Source organism: Gymnoscopelus braueri (genome assembly GCF_963280865.1).
Source record: "Gymnoscopelus braueri genome assembly, chromosome: 2".
NCBI lineage: Eukaryota > Metazoa > Chordata > Actinopteri > Myctophiformes > Myctophidae > Gymnoscopelus > Gymnoscopelus braueri.
Genome location: NC_137604.1, coordinates 14,150,007 through 14,172,342, shown reverse-complemented (window position 1 = coordinate 14,172,342; position 22,336 = coordinate 14,150,007). Strand labels below are relative to the sequence as shown.

The 22,336-nt window shown below is 40.4% G+C and overlaps 1 protein-coding gene across 1 annotated transcript in view; it reads left to right on the top strand.

Annotated features, from left to right (window-relative positions):
- Positions 1–1,592: 1,592 nt before the first annotated feature.
- Positions 1,593–22,336, top strand: part of LOC308094298 (solute carrier family 24 member 2) — a gene marked incomplete at both ends in the record, with an annotated part of 23,887 nt that continues 3,143 nt past the window's right edge. Inside the window, 6 exons of the mRNA XM_080440863.1 lie at positions 1,593–2,507; positions 16,954–16,989; positions 18,497–18,629; positions 19,251–19,331; positions 20,250–20,359; positions 20,910–21,047. Coding sequence (XP_080296989.1) covers positions 1,593–2,507; positions 16,954–16,989; positions 18,497–18,629; positions 19,251–19,331; positions 20,250–20,359; positions 20,910–21,047 — 1,413 coding nt within the window. The remainder of the gene's footprint in view (positions 2,508–16,953; positions 16,990–18,496; positions 18,630–19,250; positions 19,332–20,249; positions 20,360–20,909; positions 21,048–22,336) is intronic.

The following is a 22,336-nucleotide window of genomic DNA, read 5'->3' as shown; positions in this document are numbered from 1 at the left end:
TCACTTGCCTGCTGGATTCTCCACCGTACGACAGGAGACTGCAAAGAGTGGTATGATCATAATATCTATATCTTATCTGAATATGCATTGCTTCTGCATGCGTGATGTGTCTGTGATGTGTGGTCGCTGTAAGGTTTCAGGGAGTCAGTCTAAGGCCTCGAGGGGCTGCTTTCAAGTATTTATTTTGATAAGCGTGAGGATGATTTAACTGTGCAGTGATTGGCAGTGATGTACGTGGTCAACTGTATTCGTGAGTTTGCTCATTGGTGATAGATTGATAGTCTTTCTGTTTGAGGTGAATGCATGTGCGAATGGTCAGGTCCATATCAGAAGTTGTCTAACTAGTCTTAGTCACAATGCAAACAAAAAGAATGACCTTATCGAGTCTCACTATAGTTGTTTATGTCTAACCTCCTCCAAAACAAGATTCACACACATCTATTGGTCTTTGACTTTGTGCAGTGCAAGCAGTGTGCAGGGCCTGACGCTAATCTACTGTAAGTATATCTTCTCAGGCCCTCTAATGAGCTTTTCACTAATGTCAGGGGCAGCTCTCACTGAAGGGGCTCAGGGCAATGTCAAGCAGGCCACTCTTCATCATTATAATTAAATGTGTGTGGTGTTTTTGTTTTTCCAAATGCATAGTTATTTATTGGTTTGTATGATTTTTACAGTGATGTAAAATCCCCACAATGTCTGTATGTGTATTTAAACTCCACTCAGTCCTGGATGCAACAATTTGGGATAGTCTTCAGTTGAAAAAGATAATTAGACATTTTAAAAGGAATGCATTTTTTATACAGTTGCCAATGACATCTCACCTCATAAACTCTGTCAGTTACAGTTCTGATATCATTATTAACCTATGTATTCACTATATTTAAAGACATTTCTTTGATAATTAATCAAATAAACCATAATAATATCAGAATTAAGTTGTCTTATTCCCAGTTTGTCTTGAAATCGCGTTGCCTGAAATTTGATTCAGTTATCGCTGCCGTGTGAGCTTAATCACTATAATCTTTCTCTAGGAAGAATGGAGGACAAGGTTACACTGCCTTTAGCGTCTTATACAAGACTATTAGGTCAGTTTCAGGGCTTCACCTGTTGCACTTCAACATCACTGGGGATTGCACGTCATGCAGTTTATGTTAGTATGGTTATATAGTGATGTTACTACAGTATTGTTACATTTACCAGAGTGAACTCATGTATTGCAACAAGAGGGTCATTTATGACTGCACGATACCCAGTTCTTCACCAGAAACTGCAGCTGAAATCTAAGTAATTTGTTCCTGTGCCATTTTCTCTGTTTTTCCTGTCTTCCAGTGAATAATATGTGGAAGCCTGTGAACGTGCTCGACCCTGGTATCAGACCTCAGGGATTCCATTGTGTCTAGACGGCTGAGGGGCAGCGCTATGCCAACCCACCGGTGATCACTGTCAGCCCTGTCGAACCCCCACCCTTGTAGCCACCTCAGCAGCAGCAGCAGCTTGGCCTTGTGGGGGACTCCGGTAGGCGTCCTCTCTGACTGCCAGCACCAGACACCATGGATCTGATAATACCAACCAGAAGTCGCGGCCGGTACGCCATGGCTTCCGGTGAGGCCCTCCCTTCCTCTTCGCATTCCTCCGCTCCTCTCCGAGGCGCTCACGGCGGCTGCTCCCGGCACCACCATTACCAGAACGTCAGGAGAAAGCTGCGTCCAGGACGGATCTTGGGTTTCGTCGTCAGCCTGACGGCGGTGTGCATAGTATTCTCATGGAGTGCCTTGACGCTGGCCACAACGGCGAACCCAGAGCGGGCACCGGACGGCGCCGAGGGCGCCCCGGTGCCCCAGAGAACTCTCCTGGCAGAAGACACGCCGGTGTCTTCTGCCAGGAAAGCTCACAGTAATGTTAACCACGGTCAGTCAGAAGAGATGCCCCAGGGCGACTACCCCACGGACTATTTCTCCCTGGAGGAGAGGCGCCAGGGTTTCGTGGTGTTTCATATGTTAGGCATGCTCTACATGTTCATCGCCTTAGCTATCGTCTGCGATGAGTTTTTCGTCCCGGCGCTCACCGTCATCACGGAGAAGCTCGAAATCTCGGACGACGTGGCGGGGGCCACCTTCATGGCGGCCGGCGGTTCGGCCCCCGAGCTCTTCACCTCCGTCATCGGAGTGTTCGTCTCCCACAGCAACGTGGGCATCGGCACCATCGTGGGCTCGGCCGTCTTCAACATCCTGTTCGTGATCGGGATGTGCGCCCTGTTTTCCAAGGAAGTGCTGAACCTCACGTGGTGGCCTCTGTTCCGGGACGTTTCCTTCTACATCATTGGGCTATTGATGCTCATCTATTTCTTCCTGGATAACGAGATCACCACGATGGAGAGCGCGGCCCTTCTGTCGTGCTACTTCTGCTACGTGACCTTCATGAAGTTCAACGCCAGCGTGGAGCAAGTCATCAAGGGCCTGCTGGGGAGCAACCAGGTGGATGAGATCGAAGCACCTGCACCACCGAAGGTGAGTCCTCCCGTTCCACCACCTCGTCAGTCTGTCTGTCTGGCTGTCTGTCTACTATGGCAAAACCATGGATGGATGAAGCCATGGATGGGGGGGGCGATTCCATCAATACATACTGTACTTCCTCCATGTATGCATCCATCCATACAGCATCCCTATTCATTATCCCTTCATCCATCCATACATCAGACCTAAATTCATCATCCATTCATTCATCAAGTTTATTCATCAAGTTTATTATCCATCCATGGGTGGACACCTCCATCAGTCCATATATCCAAACGTCATCCATTCATCCATCCATCCATATGAATGAATGAATGAATGAATAGTTTATTTCAGTCCCTTTTACAGAACATGGATAGATACTACAGTTTAGTTTACAAGTACAAAATGGCACCGAAAAGGTGTAGGCTGAAGCCGAGGCCTATCATGCATTGAAAAGTTGATTTGTTTCAGTTTCACTTAGTTTGACACATCTTAGCATGAAACAAACCAAGACTGAAGCAATTCGCAATCATACATATATGCAATTTATAGTAGGCTACACACATATAGAATTTAAATATAATTCTGTATAACAATGTCATTATATCACACACACACACACACACACACACACACACACACACACACACACACACACACACACACACACACACACACACACACACACACACACACACACACACACACACACACTATATCTATCCATTCATCTGGTCTTCCTGCTCGCCATCCATTCTAAAGCGCAGACCTACAGTATTAGAAACCACCATTCATTCGAACATCACACACCATCACTTTATGCAGGAGTTTTCGTAAGAGTTTTCCAACGGTTTTCTGTTCTATGAACTAGATTCTTTTAGTTTTTTTTCTTTTTTTGATTGGTTGGAAAATTGGAGATTTATTTTCTGCAGCAAACAGCTTACTGGCCTTTGCCTTAGCGTTTCTTATTGGAAACCAATCCATTACCAGAGCCAGTTAACTGTCCGGATCATCTCAGGGTTAAATTAATTACCACTCAGTATTTTGCTATGCACAGATCTAAATTCAACCATTAGCCTATTAGAACGAATGACAGCATAGGGGTTGTGATGCCTTGAACAGGAATACATAAGCTGTGACGCAGGCCATGCCTGGTTCTCAGAAACACTTCTATATGAAGTCTAAAACAACATGGGAGAACAGTCTTAACCCATTAAAACCGGGAACGCACTTTAATCATTATTTTATCATTTGGATATTCAAAAAGTAGCAGATCGAGTGCCACGCTACGAGATCTGCTATTTTTATTTTATTTTGAAAAATCGTGAGCAATTCTTTGAATATATATATATATATATATTTTTTTTTTTTTTCTAAAGCAAACATTTTTACTCAAATCTTTGCTTCTGGGGATTCTACAAAATGTCTTCTAAATCCTAACAGTAAAAAAAAGTGAAGGACCCCCCAAAATGATATGTATTTCGGCACGGACCCCCATCTCAAAATATTTTGTTCCAGGGACCCCCCCCCCAGAATCAAAGATTTGAGTTAATAGTGTATATATTCAAAGATTTGCACACATTTTCAGGATTTCTTCCCTCAAAAATAACAGATCTACAAGCTCATAGCACGGCACTCTGTGCCGTGCTATGAGCTTGTATATCTTCTATTTTTGAATAGCCAAAGAAATCTAAAAGAAACAAAACAAAACACGGCATGTGTTCCCGGATTGAATGGGATACGTTTATTTTACTCCATCGTGTGATGGTATCGCTTGCCAGCCAGAACCGATTTACAGTGTAAATCGGTTCCTGTTGGCAGTCTATCAGACACCAAAACCTTCCTACTGTAACTTTGCCACATGAAGGATATGGAGATGTGTGTGATCCTGTCATCTCTGAGTCATGTTATGGTCTATTCCTGTAGGGAGTCATCGACAGATTGTGAAAATAATTGTTTGCTGCAGCCTTAAACCAAAGCCAGTGCACAACCATGTTCTTCATGGTTCGACAGACTTATTTTCCAATGAAAAATTGTTGAATGTTTTCAAATAGCAACTGTAACATCAATAGCAGACTGCCCCTTCTTCTAAACGTCATATATGTAGTTCCTTTTAACCACCTCGTTCAGTGATCATTCAAATGTAAAACTGTTTATAGTTTGAGAGCTATATCTGGTACTCACTTTAGTCATAAAAATCTATATAAAAATATTCGGTTTATATATACATATTTTCAGTGGATTCATTTTGACCAAAAAGTTTATCAGAGGGAGTAATTACACCAGGTTTCACCGTTTGGATTGAGATTGGAGTTCTTCTTTTAGAAAACCAGACAGAATTCCTTGACCTTTGCACACCTTCTGATATTTGCACATCTTCTTTGACATTTGCACACATTTGCACACTGTCTGCTCTGGTTCAGTCTGGTGGAAGGAGCATGGCCATGGTTTTGAGGGCCACAGTATTCTTTAGAAGGTCAAGGAACGACCCAATGCGAGTTTAGAAAGAAAGTGAAAACGCCTCGAGTATATTATATTCATGTCATACTGTATACAAGTTGCTCAAATCAAAAATTGATCACTACATGGCCATAACCATAAATTAATTAAGACATTTGCCATTTGGGATATTCTGGAAGTGAACCACTTAAGCCCTATCTTATGCTTTCACAAATTTTCTGAAATAGCTACAATAGCTGATCTTTAAAGCTTACATGTCTCAGTGCGAAGCAACACGTTGTGAGCTTGTAGACCTGCTATCTTCGAGTATTTTATAAAATGTTTGCCTGTAATGACATCCCCAAAATAGGGATACCAGGTTGAAAGTGGTTAAGCAGTATCTGTGTTTCATATTCTTCCATGTTTGCAGCCGACCACAAGCTAATTAAGCATCACCATGAGAGAGAAAAGACATGATGATGATGTGGCGCATTCAGTCAAACTAGCAAAGAAACACAGCAGTAAAGCTATGATTTTGTTTATTGTCCCGTTTGTCTCCATCTCTTTCTGTGTTCTGTCTGTCTATGTGCCCAGTCGGAGTCAGATCTGTTGCTCTCTGATGTTGTAATCACATACGGAAGTCAGGTGATTCCTGCTCAAACAACTGTACATTGTAGCCACTTCCTAGCGCAGCATGTCTGTAGTGTACTAATAACCCATCACCAGTTCTTCAGGGGCATATACTGAGCAGCTTCAGAGATGATTCTCAATTGGACTTTTTTTTACATAAAAAACCCACAACATTTAATGTTTACCCATTAGTTGTAATTGTAAAATTACTGTATTAGTAAGTGGTTAACTATATCAGTTTGTGAACATAAGTAACCACAGATATAGGGACCACCCTGGCAATCCAATGTCACCAGAAGTAATTATTTGTCACAAATAAAAGCATTGTATGAACAGCCTGATCTTGTATACAGGAGCATCTACAATATAATATTAGGTTTGATTGACTGTTAAGTGGACCCGTATTGACGCAATGGCATGTCAACACGGGTTCATGTTGTGTCCAATTAAAATGTCACTCTAAGAAGATTAGAGTGCTGCTATGCTAACCGCAACTGCTTTGTGATTAGATGGTCAGCCCGCTGTACCATTATTTACCTACCGTGACATGACTATTGAGACTTTTGGGGTTAAGATGCTGTCAAACCAAAAAAAAAAAAAAAGGCCATTTTCTTTTTGTTATTTTTTATTATTTTATTGTGGGCTTGCAGCAGCAGCGAGCACACTATTGATGTTCTACATTATTTATTTATTCTCCTCAAAAGTTTGGCACCTAACTACTCCTACATACTTTCACTTAGAAACTCCATTCAAACTGTAAAGAATCCAGCTTACTGTGGACATGGGTGCTTGTACTTTTCTTTTTGAAATAATTTGTAGTTTTTTAAATAATTAACTTTAAGCACCCAATGCATTTCCAATGGGTTTTGCTAGTGGGGAGAGAGAAGGACAGAGGAGAAATGCCCCATGTTTTCACTGTGTCACTGTGGCCACGTTTTTTACACTAAAAAAATATTTGACATCACCAAGTTCGCACAGGTCTGCTCTCTGATTTAATCCAAAGATCTAAGCTGTGTGATGTATATATTTAAAGTTAAGACCATTAATATTAACCCATGTCTCTCCACACTCTAGCAATCATTACACCTGCTGAAAGCTAGCCTGTCAGTCATTGGTTGCTCAGTGGTGCTGCAAAGTAACTAAGTACATTTACTCAAGTACTATGCAAGTGCTTACAATGCACAATACAATTTTGAGGTACTTTTACTTTACTTTCTATTTGTGTTACTTCTACTCCACTACAATTACAGCATATGACAGCTTTAGTTACATTACATTTTGATTGTTAATACAAAACCTACAGTAACCACACACAGCCGGTCTACAATGTGAGCTTGTAGATCTGCTATTTATGAACATTGAGTACTTTTACTTTGGTACTCAAAGTATATTTTGATGCTAAAACGTTTGTACACTGCAAGCTCCGTCCGATTCTTTTGGCTTTAAAGCGAGCCCACATTGTTTCTTTATAGGAACAATATTTTCTAGTTTACATTGATAAGGAGGGGATCAGAGTAACGTAGATCCACTCTCACTTCCTTTCAACTGGTTCCATTTAGTGGTTCCTTTAAGTAATAATAATGATAATAATAATAATATATACACAGTATATTGAAATTGGTCTAACTTACTAAGCTTGTAGATCTGAAATTTTCAGGGTTCAGTTGATGTAAAAAAAATAATCCATCACTCAAAGATTTGGCGACCCCCCTGTAGTAACTTTGAGGACCCTCTAGGGGTCCCGGACCCCCTGTTGAAGACCTCTGCCATAGAGGACTCATTTCGATTCACCACGTTGGCCCGGCACAATGACAGATGTGTGAAAAAAGGAATTCACCCAACAAGCTAAAACATCAATCCCTACACAGTGAAATCCTCTGTGTTCATTTAACTCTGAGAGTGTACAACCGGTTCCATTTGGTTACAATTGTACACTGAGAGTTACAAATAGATAATAGATTTTACTGTGTATATTGTATCTTAAACCTGAGCCACTGGTGTTCATTTATACTGTAGCTTCTCTTTGTCTCTTAAACCTCCCAGCACTTACAATGGTTGTATCCTCATCACACCCTTCTCACCGCCTCCATTAGCACCAAGGGAGTGGTTGAAGGATTCCTTGCCGTCTCTCTGGGAATAGACCTTTTTCACAGCAGCCATTTTGACATTAAATAACATTCTGCGGATCTACAAGCTCACACGGCTATTTTCTGCAAAGCGATTTGATGTACAGGGAAAAATGGAGCCGACCTAGACAGAGCTGAGGGGGGACCCCGGTCAACTAAGTGTATAGGGTTTTGATTGTGTTCCATTCAGGTCAAACAGACTCAGGGTGCTGCTATCGTCGTGCATGTTACAGCTCACTGGAAAGGCTCTGCTAGACTAAATTGAACAGAGCCTTAATATTTTCATTGCGGGTAAACCTGTACCCTAATATTTCATGTCAATATGGCTGCCATGAAAAAGGTCTATTGTCTGTTCCTCGGTCCGTCTCACCTCAAAGATGAGTCTGATGAGTTGGCGACAGCTTTTGTGTTTCTGTCGTCGGGCACTTGATGTACGATTCACTTGCCCTCATTAACGCGTGTTAATCCCCCGGGTTTAATCTGCATCAATCCTATTAGAGCCACTAAGAATAGAGGGCCGCAGGGTGGGGCCAGAAATCAACACATCACCGAGTGGAAATAAAACCCTTTAGTTCTAATGTCATCGTGCACATTTTTCATGGTGCATTTTTCCTGTTGTAACATAGCTTATGTTTGTGGTGATTTAACAGCAGATATGGCCGGTGTCCGTGATTGGGACATGAGCTGGTTTTGTTGGTTGAACACTCTAAAGTCTCCAATCCTCTCTGATCCCCTGATCACCTGCTTATACCTGCTGTGACGACAGTAAACACACAGGACCGCAATCTCCTCGCTGTCACTTCTACCCCCCGGTGCGCCTCGGCAGGTGACTTACGAAACATGCAATTCAACATTGTGCTGCTGAAATGCAGCAGAGAAATCTGAACTTTAGAGCTGCGGTTCAACTCTCAAGCTCTCAACTGCTCAAAACACACGTGTTTTGAGCAGTTGAGAGCTTGTAGATCAGCTCTGTTCAAACAGCTGATGCATTTACTAGGGTTAAAGTGGTTAAACGTATTTTGATGGTACCAAGTTTGCTTCGGACCCCCTGGAACCCCCTCAAGGACCCCACTTTGAGAACTACTGATTCTAGAGTACCAGGCCTGGATCACCCTGCTCGATGCACCCTGTCTCTGAGTGTCCAGAGCAGCATCCACTGACAGAGAGCTATATACATCATTGTAATGTTAATAATCAATCTTGTTGAACATAAGAAAGCAGTAACCGCGCACTCGTACTACGCTTTCGGTCGTTTGATCCTCAGGCATCCTGAAGAAGCCTTTTTATTTTGTTCACCCTGATTTTATTCAGCTCCAGCATCTCGGTTGAGCAGTGGTTTAGTTCACTTTTCGTTTTGAATCATCAATCTTGTAAAAAGTTGTTTTGGGTATATTTATTTCTCCCCAAAAACGAACACCAAAAGTCCTGTACAGTATTTACAGTGCAGGCTTAGGCAGAAATCCTACTAGCTTAACCAAATAAGCATAAAAGAATGAAGACATCAAAACAAAGAACAGATCATCGCAAACAAAAACACAAACCAACTCAGGCGGTGCTATACCTTCTAACTAAGGCCCTGCAGCTCTCTCTCCCTGGCTGTTGTATGTTGCCAGTCCAACACAAAACTAACAAAAAAGCGTGGGACATTCCAACCAGCTCTTTATACCAGGTGGATCCTACCAAGAGAAAATTACCTGTAATTGGTAATCAATTAAGTAAAAAAAAGCTACTCATGGCCCATGAGTTATTTACACAATTGCATAAAGGAATTTACCAACAAATTCAAATACATTTCCCAGGCGTCAATTCATTCACATTTAACTCAAGAGTACTCTTAAACATGGACAAAACACCCCTCCTCCACAGTACTTGGCACCTCCCAATCGAACAGGCTTGCCAGTACTGCAGAGGAGAGACAGGTGACAAACAATCAACTCATTTAACACAGTTTCAAATAATAAAGCTTGAAACCCATGATTAGTCTGTGATCTTTATCGATGGATCGAGATGTACAGATGATTTTAAGGAAACATGCAATACAGAACTAAGACACTTCCAAGCCGGCTTGATGTTAACTGGAAGCAGTTGTATAGTTTGTGTGCATGCAGAGTCACTGTTATTGTCTATAGAGCATCGCAGTTCCCGCCCACTTCCTGGTGCCGGAAGGAAAAACTCAATGCATTTTTCCCATTGACATTTCCAAAAATATTTATATCAATTAATTTAAGCCTAGAATCAAGCCATCCAGGGTCCTGGTGAATCATGACCATAAAACGTTTTTTTTCTGTGATTTATTTTATTTTATATTTAATTATATGATATACTATATTTAATAAATACCCTTTGTTTTGCCGTTTTCAAAAAAAATAAATCACAGAATCAAACGTTTTATGGTCATGATTCACCAGGACCCTGGATGGCTTGATTCTAGGCTTAAATTAATTGATATAAATATTTTTGGAAATGTCAATGGGAAAAATGCATTGAGTATTTTGCGGTGGAACCCGGAAGGGGCGGGAACTGCGATGCTCTATAGGGCAGGGTTGCTCCGTAACAATAATGATATCACATTTCCTCATACAGGCCAATAGAAAGGAGGCCGACACTGATCTGGGGCCAGTGCTGCTAAGCCTTTTCCATTTAGGATTCTGTCAGGTTGACCTCACGTGTCTCACAGGGTTCATCCTCTCCAAACATAGTCGTTATAGTCACTGATTGTTTTGCAGTACTAACATGCTATAGTATCAATGAGCAATCAGTTGGAATCAATCAGTCAGTCAACCCTACTTTATTAGCACTATCAGTACATGATGTACATTCAAATACAATTCAATGTGATTTACATTCGGTGAAAGAGCACAGTTAAAAAGTAGGTAATAATAAGACAATAAAACTAAAAGACAGATAAAACAGAGGCATACTGTAGGGAATAAAATAGGGATTTGTTGATTAATTTCAAAGGTGAGTGAACTAAATGGTAACACTTTACTTAATGGTCGGGTCTATTATGCATTATAAGCGTGTTTATAATGCATTATAACACTCATTATAAATTATAGATAACAACTTATAACAACGTTTATAACGTATTATAAGTGCGCTGGTCATAATGCATTATTATGCTCAGTGGAACAGCACATTATAACTACCATAACTTAGTTATTTATAAAGTGTCTTTGTTATAAGTTGTTATGCATACTTATAAACATTTATAACAAGTGTTATGAAGCATTATAGGTGCATTATAATGCATTATAGACCCAACCTTTAAGTAAAGTGTTACCTGGTAGTTATAATGTGCTGTTCCACTGAATGTATAATGCATTATGACCAGCACTTATACATTATATTATTATAAGTTATAATACTTCATAAACCTTGTTATAAGTTGGCATGCATAATTATAAACATTTATAATGTCTTGTAAGTGCATTATAATGCATTATAAATGTGAATATAACGCATTATAGACCCGACCTTTAAGTAAAGTGTTACCAAATAAATTGGCTAGAACAGTTTTGTTAAGGAAAATGAATTAGTTGGCTCACTGGGCTAATACTGTCCCAACCATCAACGGCTTCTGTCAAGGTGCCATTGAGCTAAGTTTCCAGCTTCTACCAGGAAAAGGTAGAAAACTGTCGCAGGGTGTTAGCGAGAGGGTGCCAGTGATTTCAGCGGTGAGGTGAAGGAGCGTGCATGAGGTAAAAAGAAACCATCTATTTTTAGACTCTCGAATCCGGGACTGAGCCTCTGAGCTATCGCCGTTCTGTCCTGACCGTGTGAGGAGCCATTGTAAAATACAGGTTACTTGAAAATGTACGATAAATACAAGCTAGAAAAAGAAACCCACAAAGTGGAAATGATGTCTACATAGTGAGAAAGAAGCAGTAAACGGACAACTCCTGAACACTGACATCATGCAAAGATTGTTGTGTGAAGTTCACACGCAGGGATTAAAGTCACCGTTTCTAAAAGTGGAGATCTCTGCCGATTAAATCCTGGATAAGTCCCACAGCTCGGACGAACGGTCAAGTGGATGGACACACTGTAGATGCTTCTGGTTGACAAGAGACCAGTGGTGGAAAAAGTACTTTTTTTTACTCAAGTAAAAGTATCAAGAGAGCAGGCAAAAGTTGAAACACATCCAAGTTTGTCTGCTGTAGCTCACTTTCAGCCACTTGAACCCTATTGGGTGTGAAAATAGCAGATGTACAAGCTCACTGTGAGCTTGTAGATCTGCTATTTTCACTGAAGACATTTGGTGTAGAGGGAAATACTAGGATCTAGTAGAGTCCTGGTCAATTAAGTATATTGAGTTTAGGTGGTTAGTGACTTCTAGCTATATTCAAGAGTTTATGGGTTTGTTTTGGAAACCATATTGTGTGTACCATATCATTTCTACAGTTCATGTGGTATACAGAAAACATGGCTTTATTGTTATGTGAATAGTTAATAATGACTTCTCTTTCAATGCTGATATACTGGACCACCACATACAGAATCACATAAACTACAGTATTTTAACACTTTTTTTTGTGATAGAAATATATGAATATAGTTATGCACACGGCGTGCAAACGTGTGTATGTGAGAGTATACAGTATGTGCACGCGCACACACAACATGGGTGTTTCCAGTCATTCAACCATGTTCACCAGCCTATAGTGCATAGTAATAGTTCTCAAACATTGTAGAACAGCTATTTTTGAATAGCTGAAAATGAAATAGTTGGACCACTGGCATTGCTATATTGCAGCACAGGCAATACAAGGAACCAGAATAGAATAGGTCTAGATTTTAGATGTCTTCCTCTACTGTCCATCGAAATGTTTTCTCCATCACGTCTTCTCGAAACGATGATGATGATATTCAGTGGCCAGGCCTGATTCTGTCAGTCTTCATATGTCTTCTAGATCATTGGTTCTCAAAGTGGGGGTCCCCAGGGGTTCGTGGGGGGGTTCCAGGGGGTCCCCAGCAACATGTGTTAATATAGCATCACAATAATTCTAACCACTTTAACCTTTTATACTTTGGCTATTCAAAAATAGCAGATCTACAAGCTCATGAGCTTGTAGATCTGATATTTTTGAAAAATCGTGATCATGTGTGCAAACCTTTGAATATATATTTTTCTAAGCGAACATTTTTAACTCAAATCTTTGCTTGTGGGGGTCCCCGGAACAAAATATTTGAGATGGGGGTCCGCGGCCAAATACATTTTGGGGGTCCTTGACATGAAAAGGTTTGAGAACCACTGTTCTAGATTGGGGATGAGACTACTGAACCGCTTTAGAAATTATTTATTATTATATATATTATTATATATATTATATTATAATTTTATAACAATAATGCCTCCTTGAATCTAATATGACTGAAATAAATAATACATATTAAATAACCTCTAGAGGAGACAGGAGAGGTTCAATGTTAAGTGTAAACAATGACCTGTTATCGTTGCTGTCGGGTGGAAACCTAGTATGTCAAAAACGGTTTGACATACGAAACAATTACTCGTGTTCTAATGGATCCAATGTAGTTACAAGCTCTTATTAATACTTTTCATTGGTTAACACTATTCATGAAACCCACAGACAGACTTAACCACTTTCACTTTCCAAATGCTTTCAAAATCTACAAGCTCACAATTTGTGCATTTATATAGCACCTTTGAATGTGCATTACATTCACCCATTCACACACACATTCACACACACATCTTGCTCAAGGACACTTCGACACGCAGCCAGGAGGAGCTTGGGATCGAACCGGGAACTTCTGTATCTGATTCCAACACGGCCGCTCTACCTCCTGAGCGACTACCGCCTTCCCCCCCAAAGTAGGGCATTAAGTTACAAGAAAACATAAAAAAGCAACAATATGATATACTAGGACTGAGTTTGACCCAAACGCAGAGATGTCTGCCTAGAAAGAATTATAACACAATGAGTGAGATAATTCAGGAAAGGTATAAAACTGTAAATGTTGCCACTTGCCAGGCAACAAATTGACACCAGTAACCAGTTATTATTAATTAATTCACACTGCGTTTGTTCCACTAAACCATTGAAACAACCATCTTAATATTGAATGAATCAACTTATAGACTGTCTGGGGTGCACACAAAGGCCTGGGTAGATGTGGATATGACCCCAGAAGTGTTTTAAAGTGAAATCTCCCCTTTTGACATGTGGGGATTAGTAATGTAGAGAAAGTGATTGGCTGTTGTCAATATGTTTAGGATACACTGATGAATCAGAGTTTATGACACTTGGACTGATAAAGAAGCTCTATTACAGTTCCACTCACTCACACCCGAGAGAGAGACCGAGATATTGGCAGTCCAACAATAGGGAGAAATGTATAACTCTTACAGTGAGAGTGTTAAAATGGCCCAAGTGCGGTGTTAACCCCCCCACCCCCCTCTCTTTCTATGTGTAAGCCTCAAGCAGCAGGTGCTGAGGGCTAATAGTCTCTCTGGGTCTCCAGCCATGTGTCTGTCCCAGGAGCCATGTGAACCTAATGCTGAACATCTCTCTCTCTCTCTCTCTCTCTCTCTCTCTCTCTCTCTCTATCTCTCGACTCTCACACACACACACACACACACACACACACACACACACACACACACACACACACACACACACACACACACACACACACACAATTAAACACCCGCTTTCTCGCTGTGTTTTTCCGCTTTCAACTTTGTATTTATTTATTTCATTTACATAGCACTGACTCCTAATGGGATTGGATTTAATAGTGATGGTATAGCCTATATGTTTTTGTGTTGGTTTATAGACAAAGTGGGGGGGGGGGAGAAGGACCCTACTGGATTAGAACCATCCACCTTCAAAAAGTCAACTTTATAGAAATGTAGAATAACTGATAACCTTTTTTAAAAGAAATCCTTGAATGGCTTTCAATGATGGAATCTGCTCTGCCTGTAAAGGCACAAAAACAAGGAATGGCAATTATTTGTGTTTAAAGAAGCAGTCTGTGCATTTTGACATAATGCAGCCTACATGATGTGTGTTTGTGTACCTATACCATGGATGACACAGGTTTACAGGGCATGACGATAATTGCATGCTGTGTTCTTAATGTGCTGCACAGACCTTTAGTAAGTGTTTGTTTATGTAAATAATGGTGAGTAATAACGAGACCTAAACAATAAGAGGATAGAACCCCGCCCCCTGCTGTGAGCAGCAACAGGTGTCTTCTCAGATTCATCTTAAAGGGATTATCTATGCTCAAAAAGTCTGAGAATGAACCGAGAAATCATGTCAACAACCAAAACCCTCCACTAGATATGACCCTGCAGTGGTTCTGAGAAGAACTTTTGTTTTCCTTTAAAGGACGACTTCGCCCATTTTCAACCTGTCTTCATATAATTGGTCCTCACTAAATGCTCATTATAATATGGTACCATTTCTGTCTACTTGGTCTGTGTCTCAGAGGAGTGCTGTGGACAGTTCAGAAACCCGTCTACCAGCGATCATCATCAATGGGAATCCAAGCTAATGTAAATTGAAGGCTTTCTATTCCTGGAAAGTTAGCATGCTATAATGGAAGCCATTGTTCTCACTCAATGTAATCATTTTATCATGAGCATTAGTGAGGAGAGGACAAATTCTATGAAGATAATGTTGAAAATGAGTGAAGTCGTCCTTTAAAGATAATTCATTAATGATGAGACTTTGTTGTGGAGCCCAGAAATTCAACCAGATCCCATAGCTTTGTGGGCATTTTTGTTACTCTCTAAACTTAACCTCTGTACTCGATTATGTTCGGTTGAGAGTATGAGAGATTATTATTCACTGTATGTTGTGTCTTTACAACCAAAACTAGCTACGTGTAAGGAAGCACATTTGTTTTGTTGTATTTTGACTAAAACAATCAAAATGTACAAAATCAGTATACTATACTCTAGGAGTATAAATTAGAATGATTCATTATGCAATGTGTGGACAGGTGTGTGTGTGTGTGTGTGTGTGTGTGTGTGTGTGTGTGTGTGTGTGTGTGTGTGTGTGTGTGTGTGTGTGTGTGTGTGTGTGTGTGTGTGTGTGTGTGTGTGTGTGTGTGTGTGTGTGTGTGTGCGCGTGCGCGTGGGGGGCACCTAGCTCTAAGCTGCTAAAATAGCTGTGTAATATCTAGCTGTCCAAGCTTGATATAAAAATATACCTATCTATATAAAAATATAGATAGGCCATAAAAGTCTTCAGCTTCCTCATCCCACATAAAACACAAAACAAACTGGCAACATAACCACTCAAATGTTATATGTGTATGTTATTTGTTTGAGGCCACATGGCTGTCCTGTGCAGAATATGTCCTCTGAAGAAATGCTGGGGTTAGATTAGTTTTATGTCTGATTTATACTTCATTATAGTTCATTGTCACAAATGATTCTCTTGTCTCTCCTAAAACTACAAATTAGAAAATTCCATTCCAGTTTGCACTGGCTTTAAAATACATGTTGGTACTGTACATCCACCTTTTGCAGAACTGGAAGATTTAATATAAGATATAAATATCTTATTATTCAATGAAAAATTTATAAAAAATATATATATTTTTAATTGAAATAGTTAATATTAATGATGCTGAAATGGAGAAACGTCACTGATCAGTTGGACCTATTACAATCTGACTTGTTTCTTTCACTACCATTACTTGCCTGATCTAAGCTCTATAGTGTGCCATGTTCAATAACCTACAGGCTCAAACTGATTTGAAAGATCAAACTGATTTGAAGTGATCAATCTTGACACAATTAAATCAGTTTAATTGGTTCAGATGTACAAAGCCTATCTGATCTTCAAAGATTGGAGTATGTTTCAAATTACTCTTCAAGTTATTGTGACTTTGTTCATTTTGAGTTATATGTTATATACTGTATGTGTTATATTTTCAAGTGTCTAATCAGTTTTACTCATCTCATCTGTTTACCAAATTATTATACCCTTGTAAATCTGAAACCTCCACTGCTGAGAGCAAACCCTTAAGTTTGATCGACTCTATTAGGCTACAGAGGGAATACTCATCTCTATATAACTCTGTCCTAAATACTTATCCAACCAGCACAGTTTTCTAGTCTGCTTCATAGATAGATGCATTTGCACATAAATCTGTTTTATTATATACAATAGTTTTGTATGTATCATATCGATCTGTTTCATATATATATATGTATAGTTTCACATATATCTGTTTCATATCCAGTTGTATTTAAGTCTCACTGTGTGTTTTTCTTAAAGGCAAACGGAGCTGGAGAGGATGAGGGCAAGCTGACGGTAAGATGTGTGATTTGCAAGAATGTGTGCGTGGTCTGGGTGGAGCAGGGTAAAGTTCCTGCCCACTACCCTGGGGTTTGAATTATCCACAGTGTCTCCGGCTTCGCCGGGTGCTCCATTGAACACAAATGGCCACGTTAGCATGTGGAAAGCCGGCGGGGAGGGCATTCTCTGTCACTTCTACAGATGGTCAGTGGTGGAAAAAGTACAAAAATGTTAAAAGTATCAATACTGCAATGTAGAAGTACTCCGTTACAAGTAAAAGTCCAGAATTCAAAATGTACTTGAGTATCAGTAAGTATTGATATAAAAATGTACTTAAAGTACCAAAATTAGAAAGTACTCATTATGCAGAATGTCCCATTTCACAAGTTTTCAAATGTATACAAATGTTTTGAAAATAGCAGATCTACAAGCTCACAATGTGTCGCATCGCGACGCATTGTGAGCTTATAGATCGGCTATTTTCAAATGGCCGAAATATATTTAAGGCTAAAGTGGTTACTGTTTGTTTGAAGTTTTTAAAATCTTAATATAATATATATTGTTTTAAATGTAGGGGATATTTATTCCATAAAAACTGGTCCCTGACCCACTGTTAGGGAAACGGCCATAGACTGTAAAAAAATACACTATATGGGGACTATACACAAAAAAACTGTTGGCGTGCACGCTTGACATGCGTGAGTGTTTGCATGGTGGAAGGTAAGGACGGGTAATAGCAGAGAGTCTCTGTGTGTTTGACGTGTGCTCACAACTGTATATATGTACACGTAACACAGATGATTCATACTACATCTACAGTATGTGTAGAAAGAGAATCAAAAACACACTAATAGTTCATCAGCAACTGTCATGCAGGGTGTTTATTGATGAAATATTCATATCAAAAGCAGACGTTTACTGTATGTATTTCTAAAAATAAAATGTATGTTATTATACTATATATAGTTCATATACGCAATAAAGTCCTCAGTGTTAATTTATCCATTTGAAACTCTCACGAGAGTGCAAATGTAAATGGTCCATTTGGTTACTCTTGAAAAACAAAAAGTAGGCCTAGATATCCTCAAGTAGGCCTAATACTAAAGTTACTGTAAGGGGGCAAACTGATTAACCCATTGATACCTGGAACGCATCTGTGTCACTTTAGATGTCTTTGGCTATTCAAAAATAGCAGATCTACAAGCTCATAGCGCGGCACCGAGTGCCGCGCTATGAGCTTGTAGATCTGCTATTTTTGAAAAATCTTGAAAAAAATGTTTTAGATTTTTTTCCAAAAACTTATGATTTTGAATTTTTTAAAGAATCGCACAGGTCTTAATGGATTAAGTTTTGGACCTTGTAATTAACTAGATGTAGGACCAGCACTCATGACTTCACCCACTCTAGTTTGTTGTGCCTGGCACAACCTGCTCGAACACACATCTGAGCCTTTCTCGCAGCCTTACCTCTGCCTGCCTGTCTGTCTGTCTGTCTGTCTGTCTGTCTGTCTGTCTGTGTTCAGGCCAAGCCCAGGCTGGCGAGGGAAGGCAGCTGTGCATCTTTACACAACTCCCTGATGAGAAACAGCATCTTCCAGCTCATGATCCACACACTCGACCCGCTCAGTTCACATGGTACTACAAATGATGACGATGGTAAATGGTAAAATAAATGGTGCATTTGTATAGCGCTTTTATCCAAAGCGCTTTACATAGATTGTGCATTACATTCTCACACACACACACAATTCAATTAAATTCAAAGGGCTTTATTGGCATGAGAAAACATACGTTTACATTGCCAAAGCAGAAAGCTTTACAAGCAGAAAGCTTTACAATACAACAATACAGCAATACAATCACACACACACTGATGGCGGAAGAAACCATGCAAGGCACCAACCTGCTCATCGGGAGCAATTAGGGGTTCAGTGTCTTGCTCAAGGACACTTCCACACTAACTCTGGGGGAGCCCGGGATCGAACTGGGAACCTTGGGGTTTCCAGTTAATTCTACCCGGCCACTCTACCCCTGAGCCACTGCCGCCCCCGGGTACTGACACACACACACGCACACACATCCACGCACGCACGCATGCACTTTGATTAGACAGCGGTCTGTTATTGAGCTCATCGGTCATTATGAAGAAATAACCGACCGCTGAATTCAGCGATTGACCAATCGGAATCAAGCATTCAACCAAGCCGTGTAATAAACATAGATATAACCAATGAAAAGTATTTACAAGAGGTTAATTGTTGTTGTTGTGTTTTCTAGATCAATTCAAAGAGAAGGCATCAATCCTCCACAGAATGGCTAAGAGGAAGTGTAAGGATGAAGGTGGTGCCAACGGTGTTGGTGAGTGCACCACTGCTGTGCTGATTCATTCCCTGTTCAGCCCCGAGACGATACGAGAAATATTATCGCAAACCACTTCATGGGGTCTGTTATTGTACAACCAGGGGCGGATCTATGGGTGGGTTGGGTGGGACCAGATTGAACCTGGGCCCACCTAGATTGACAGTTCGCCCCACAGGATGAGATCACCGGGCGTGGTAGCGTCCAGTGGTGGAGAAAGTCCTCAAATGTTTTACTTAAGTAAAAGTACTGCAATGCAAAAATACTCTGTTACAAGTAAAAGTCCGGTATTCAAAATGTACTTGAGTAAAAGTACAAAAGTTGTAGTATCAAAATGTACTTAAAGTACCAAAAGTAGAAAGTTATGCAGAATGTCCCGTTTCACAAGTTTTCGAATGTATAAATTGTTTAAAACTCTTTTGAAAATAGCTGATCTACAAGCTCACAATGCGTCGTGATGCGACACATTGTGAGCTTGTAGATCAGCTATTTTCAAATGGCCGAAATGGGTAATGTATGACTTTTTATTTTTGTTATAATAATCAAAATCTACAAAGTAACTAGTAACTAAAGTTACAATATTTGCCCCTGAGATGTAGTGGAGTAGAAGTAAAACTATTGGAAATTGGAAATACTCAAGTAAAGTACAAATACCTCAAAAGTGTACTTAAGTACCGTACTTAAGTAAATGTACTTAGTTACTTTCCACCACTGGTAGCGTCAGACGCATTTCACTGTGCTCAGTTCTATTTGGTCATATTGGAGAAGGAATCCGCTGCAGATTCTGGAATGCAATCACACTCTGAATCACTTATGTTCTTTATCAGGAAGAATCCTCTTTATCACACACCCAGCTGCCAAATGCATTGCTGAAAGTCACCTCTTTATTTCCTCCCTCATTTTCTTCCTTTCTTCTAGGAAACAAAAGCTCCAGCGTGGAGGCAAAAGACATTTCTAAGAGCGCCAAGTCCAACGTGTCCGTGGAGGTCACGCCACCCATGAACGGCAGCATAGGAGGAGGAGACGTGGTGCGGCTTCCATCTTCCTTATCATCATCATCATCATCATCATTATTATTATCATCACACTTGAGTTTAGGGCTGCAACTATTGATTATATCCTTAGTGATTATTCTATCGATCACTTTTTTGATTAATCGAATAATTGAGAAGTGATTTTTTTAATATATACTGTAAATAATAATATTCTATAGCAACAACTCGATTAACCAGTTAATGGTTCCTTTGTTGCACAACAGTGTCACGCAAAAACAGTGAAAGCTCACAAATAGGTGATTGTATATCACCTATTTTCACTCTTTTTGAACTAAAAAAGTATTGGAACTTTTCGCCTGTAATGACATGCCCAAAATGGGGATTGATTATTAATCAATGATTTTATTAAATTATCGATTATTTTGAATGATCGATTGAATCGATTCCTTCAATTAATTGTTGCACCCCTACTCGAGTTCATTGTTGCCTTTTCCTCAATGCACAGTGAAGAAGAACTTTTGGATCTCTTTGAATTTGTTTTAAAAAGAAATGGTCTCTCTGCTTGTGGGTTTTTCTCCCTCAGGCTTATGATGAAGAGGAGGATGAGGATCAGCCTCTGAGCCTGGCCTGGCCAGACACCAACAGGAAACGTATCACGTACCTCTTCATCCTCCCCCTTGTTCTGCCCATGTGGCTCACACTGCCTGATGTCAGGAGAGAGGTACGCACACACGCACGCACGCACGCACGCAAAAACTAAACCTATCACAATCACCTTTTTTCCCCAATTATATTTTCAACAAACACACTTTTAAGGTATAGCATATAAGAATCAAGAAGGTTTTAAAGTAGGGAACTTCTAAAGGATGTTTTAGACTTGAAACGTTACTTATTAACATATTATGGAACATTTGGAAATAACAGATATTCCAGCCCACCTCCTAATCTGTGACATACAGTATACATCCATACAACATAAAGATTGACTTCATTTTTTTAATTTCTTCAGGGGATGATTTTCTGGGTCAGAACTGATAATATTGCTAAAGTGATGTAGTGAGGGAGTCATTAGTTCATTCAATAATCACATAATAGGGCACCGGGGTGGTCCAGGGATCCACCTCCGTGGAGACCGGAGTTTAACCCATTAACCCATTAAGACCTGAGGCGATTCTTAAAAATGTTTTCTAAATCCTAACAGTTTTTTGAAAAAAATGTAAAAAAAAAAAATAATCACGATTTTTCAAAAATAGCAGATCTACAAGCTCATAGCGCGGCACTCTGTGCTTTCCAGGTCTTAACACCTGTTAAAACATTCTAAATTATAAAAAAATAAAAAAATAAAAATAGTAGATGTTCAAGGTTGCTGTGAGCTTATGTAGGCCTATCTACTATTTTTGAGAACCACTGTTCTCTAAATCCTAAGCGTTTTCTGAAAAAAAATGTTGCCATACATATATATGTTACAGGTAAATTGGCATTCCAGGTAAATTGGAAAAGGGGCGCTTGTTTTCACCGCCCCCCAGGCAATTCTGTAGAACCAACGCTAGAGGGCAATGAATGCACACTGAATCCACACGCACACATGTGTGTCGTCGTGGACACTGGATAGTAACCATAGACTGTAACCATGAAAAGATCTATTCTCCCCCATCGGTTCACAACTCGGACGGCACTGATTCGACTAGCAGAGCATCGGCTGGTCGGCGCGGGCACTCGCGCCTGGAGGCGCTCGGGCGCGTCTCCTCGGCCTCAAGCTCTGCTGAGTCGGCGCGCCTCCGTCATGGACAATAAGTTAACTATTATCACGTGTGCGTGTGAACGCGTGTTCAGCGTTCCCCTAGCGTAGCTTCCTGGTTGCTATGTGGGGGGGAACAACAAAAGCCAGGTCGGCCTCGCATCAAAGCCCCGCCTCGCGCCTCCTCCTCCTCCTCCTCCTCCTCCTTGCGCCGCCTCGTATCAAAGCCCCGCTTCGCGCCTCCTCCTCCTCCTCCTCGCGCCGCCTCGTAT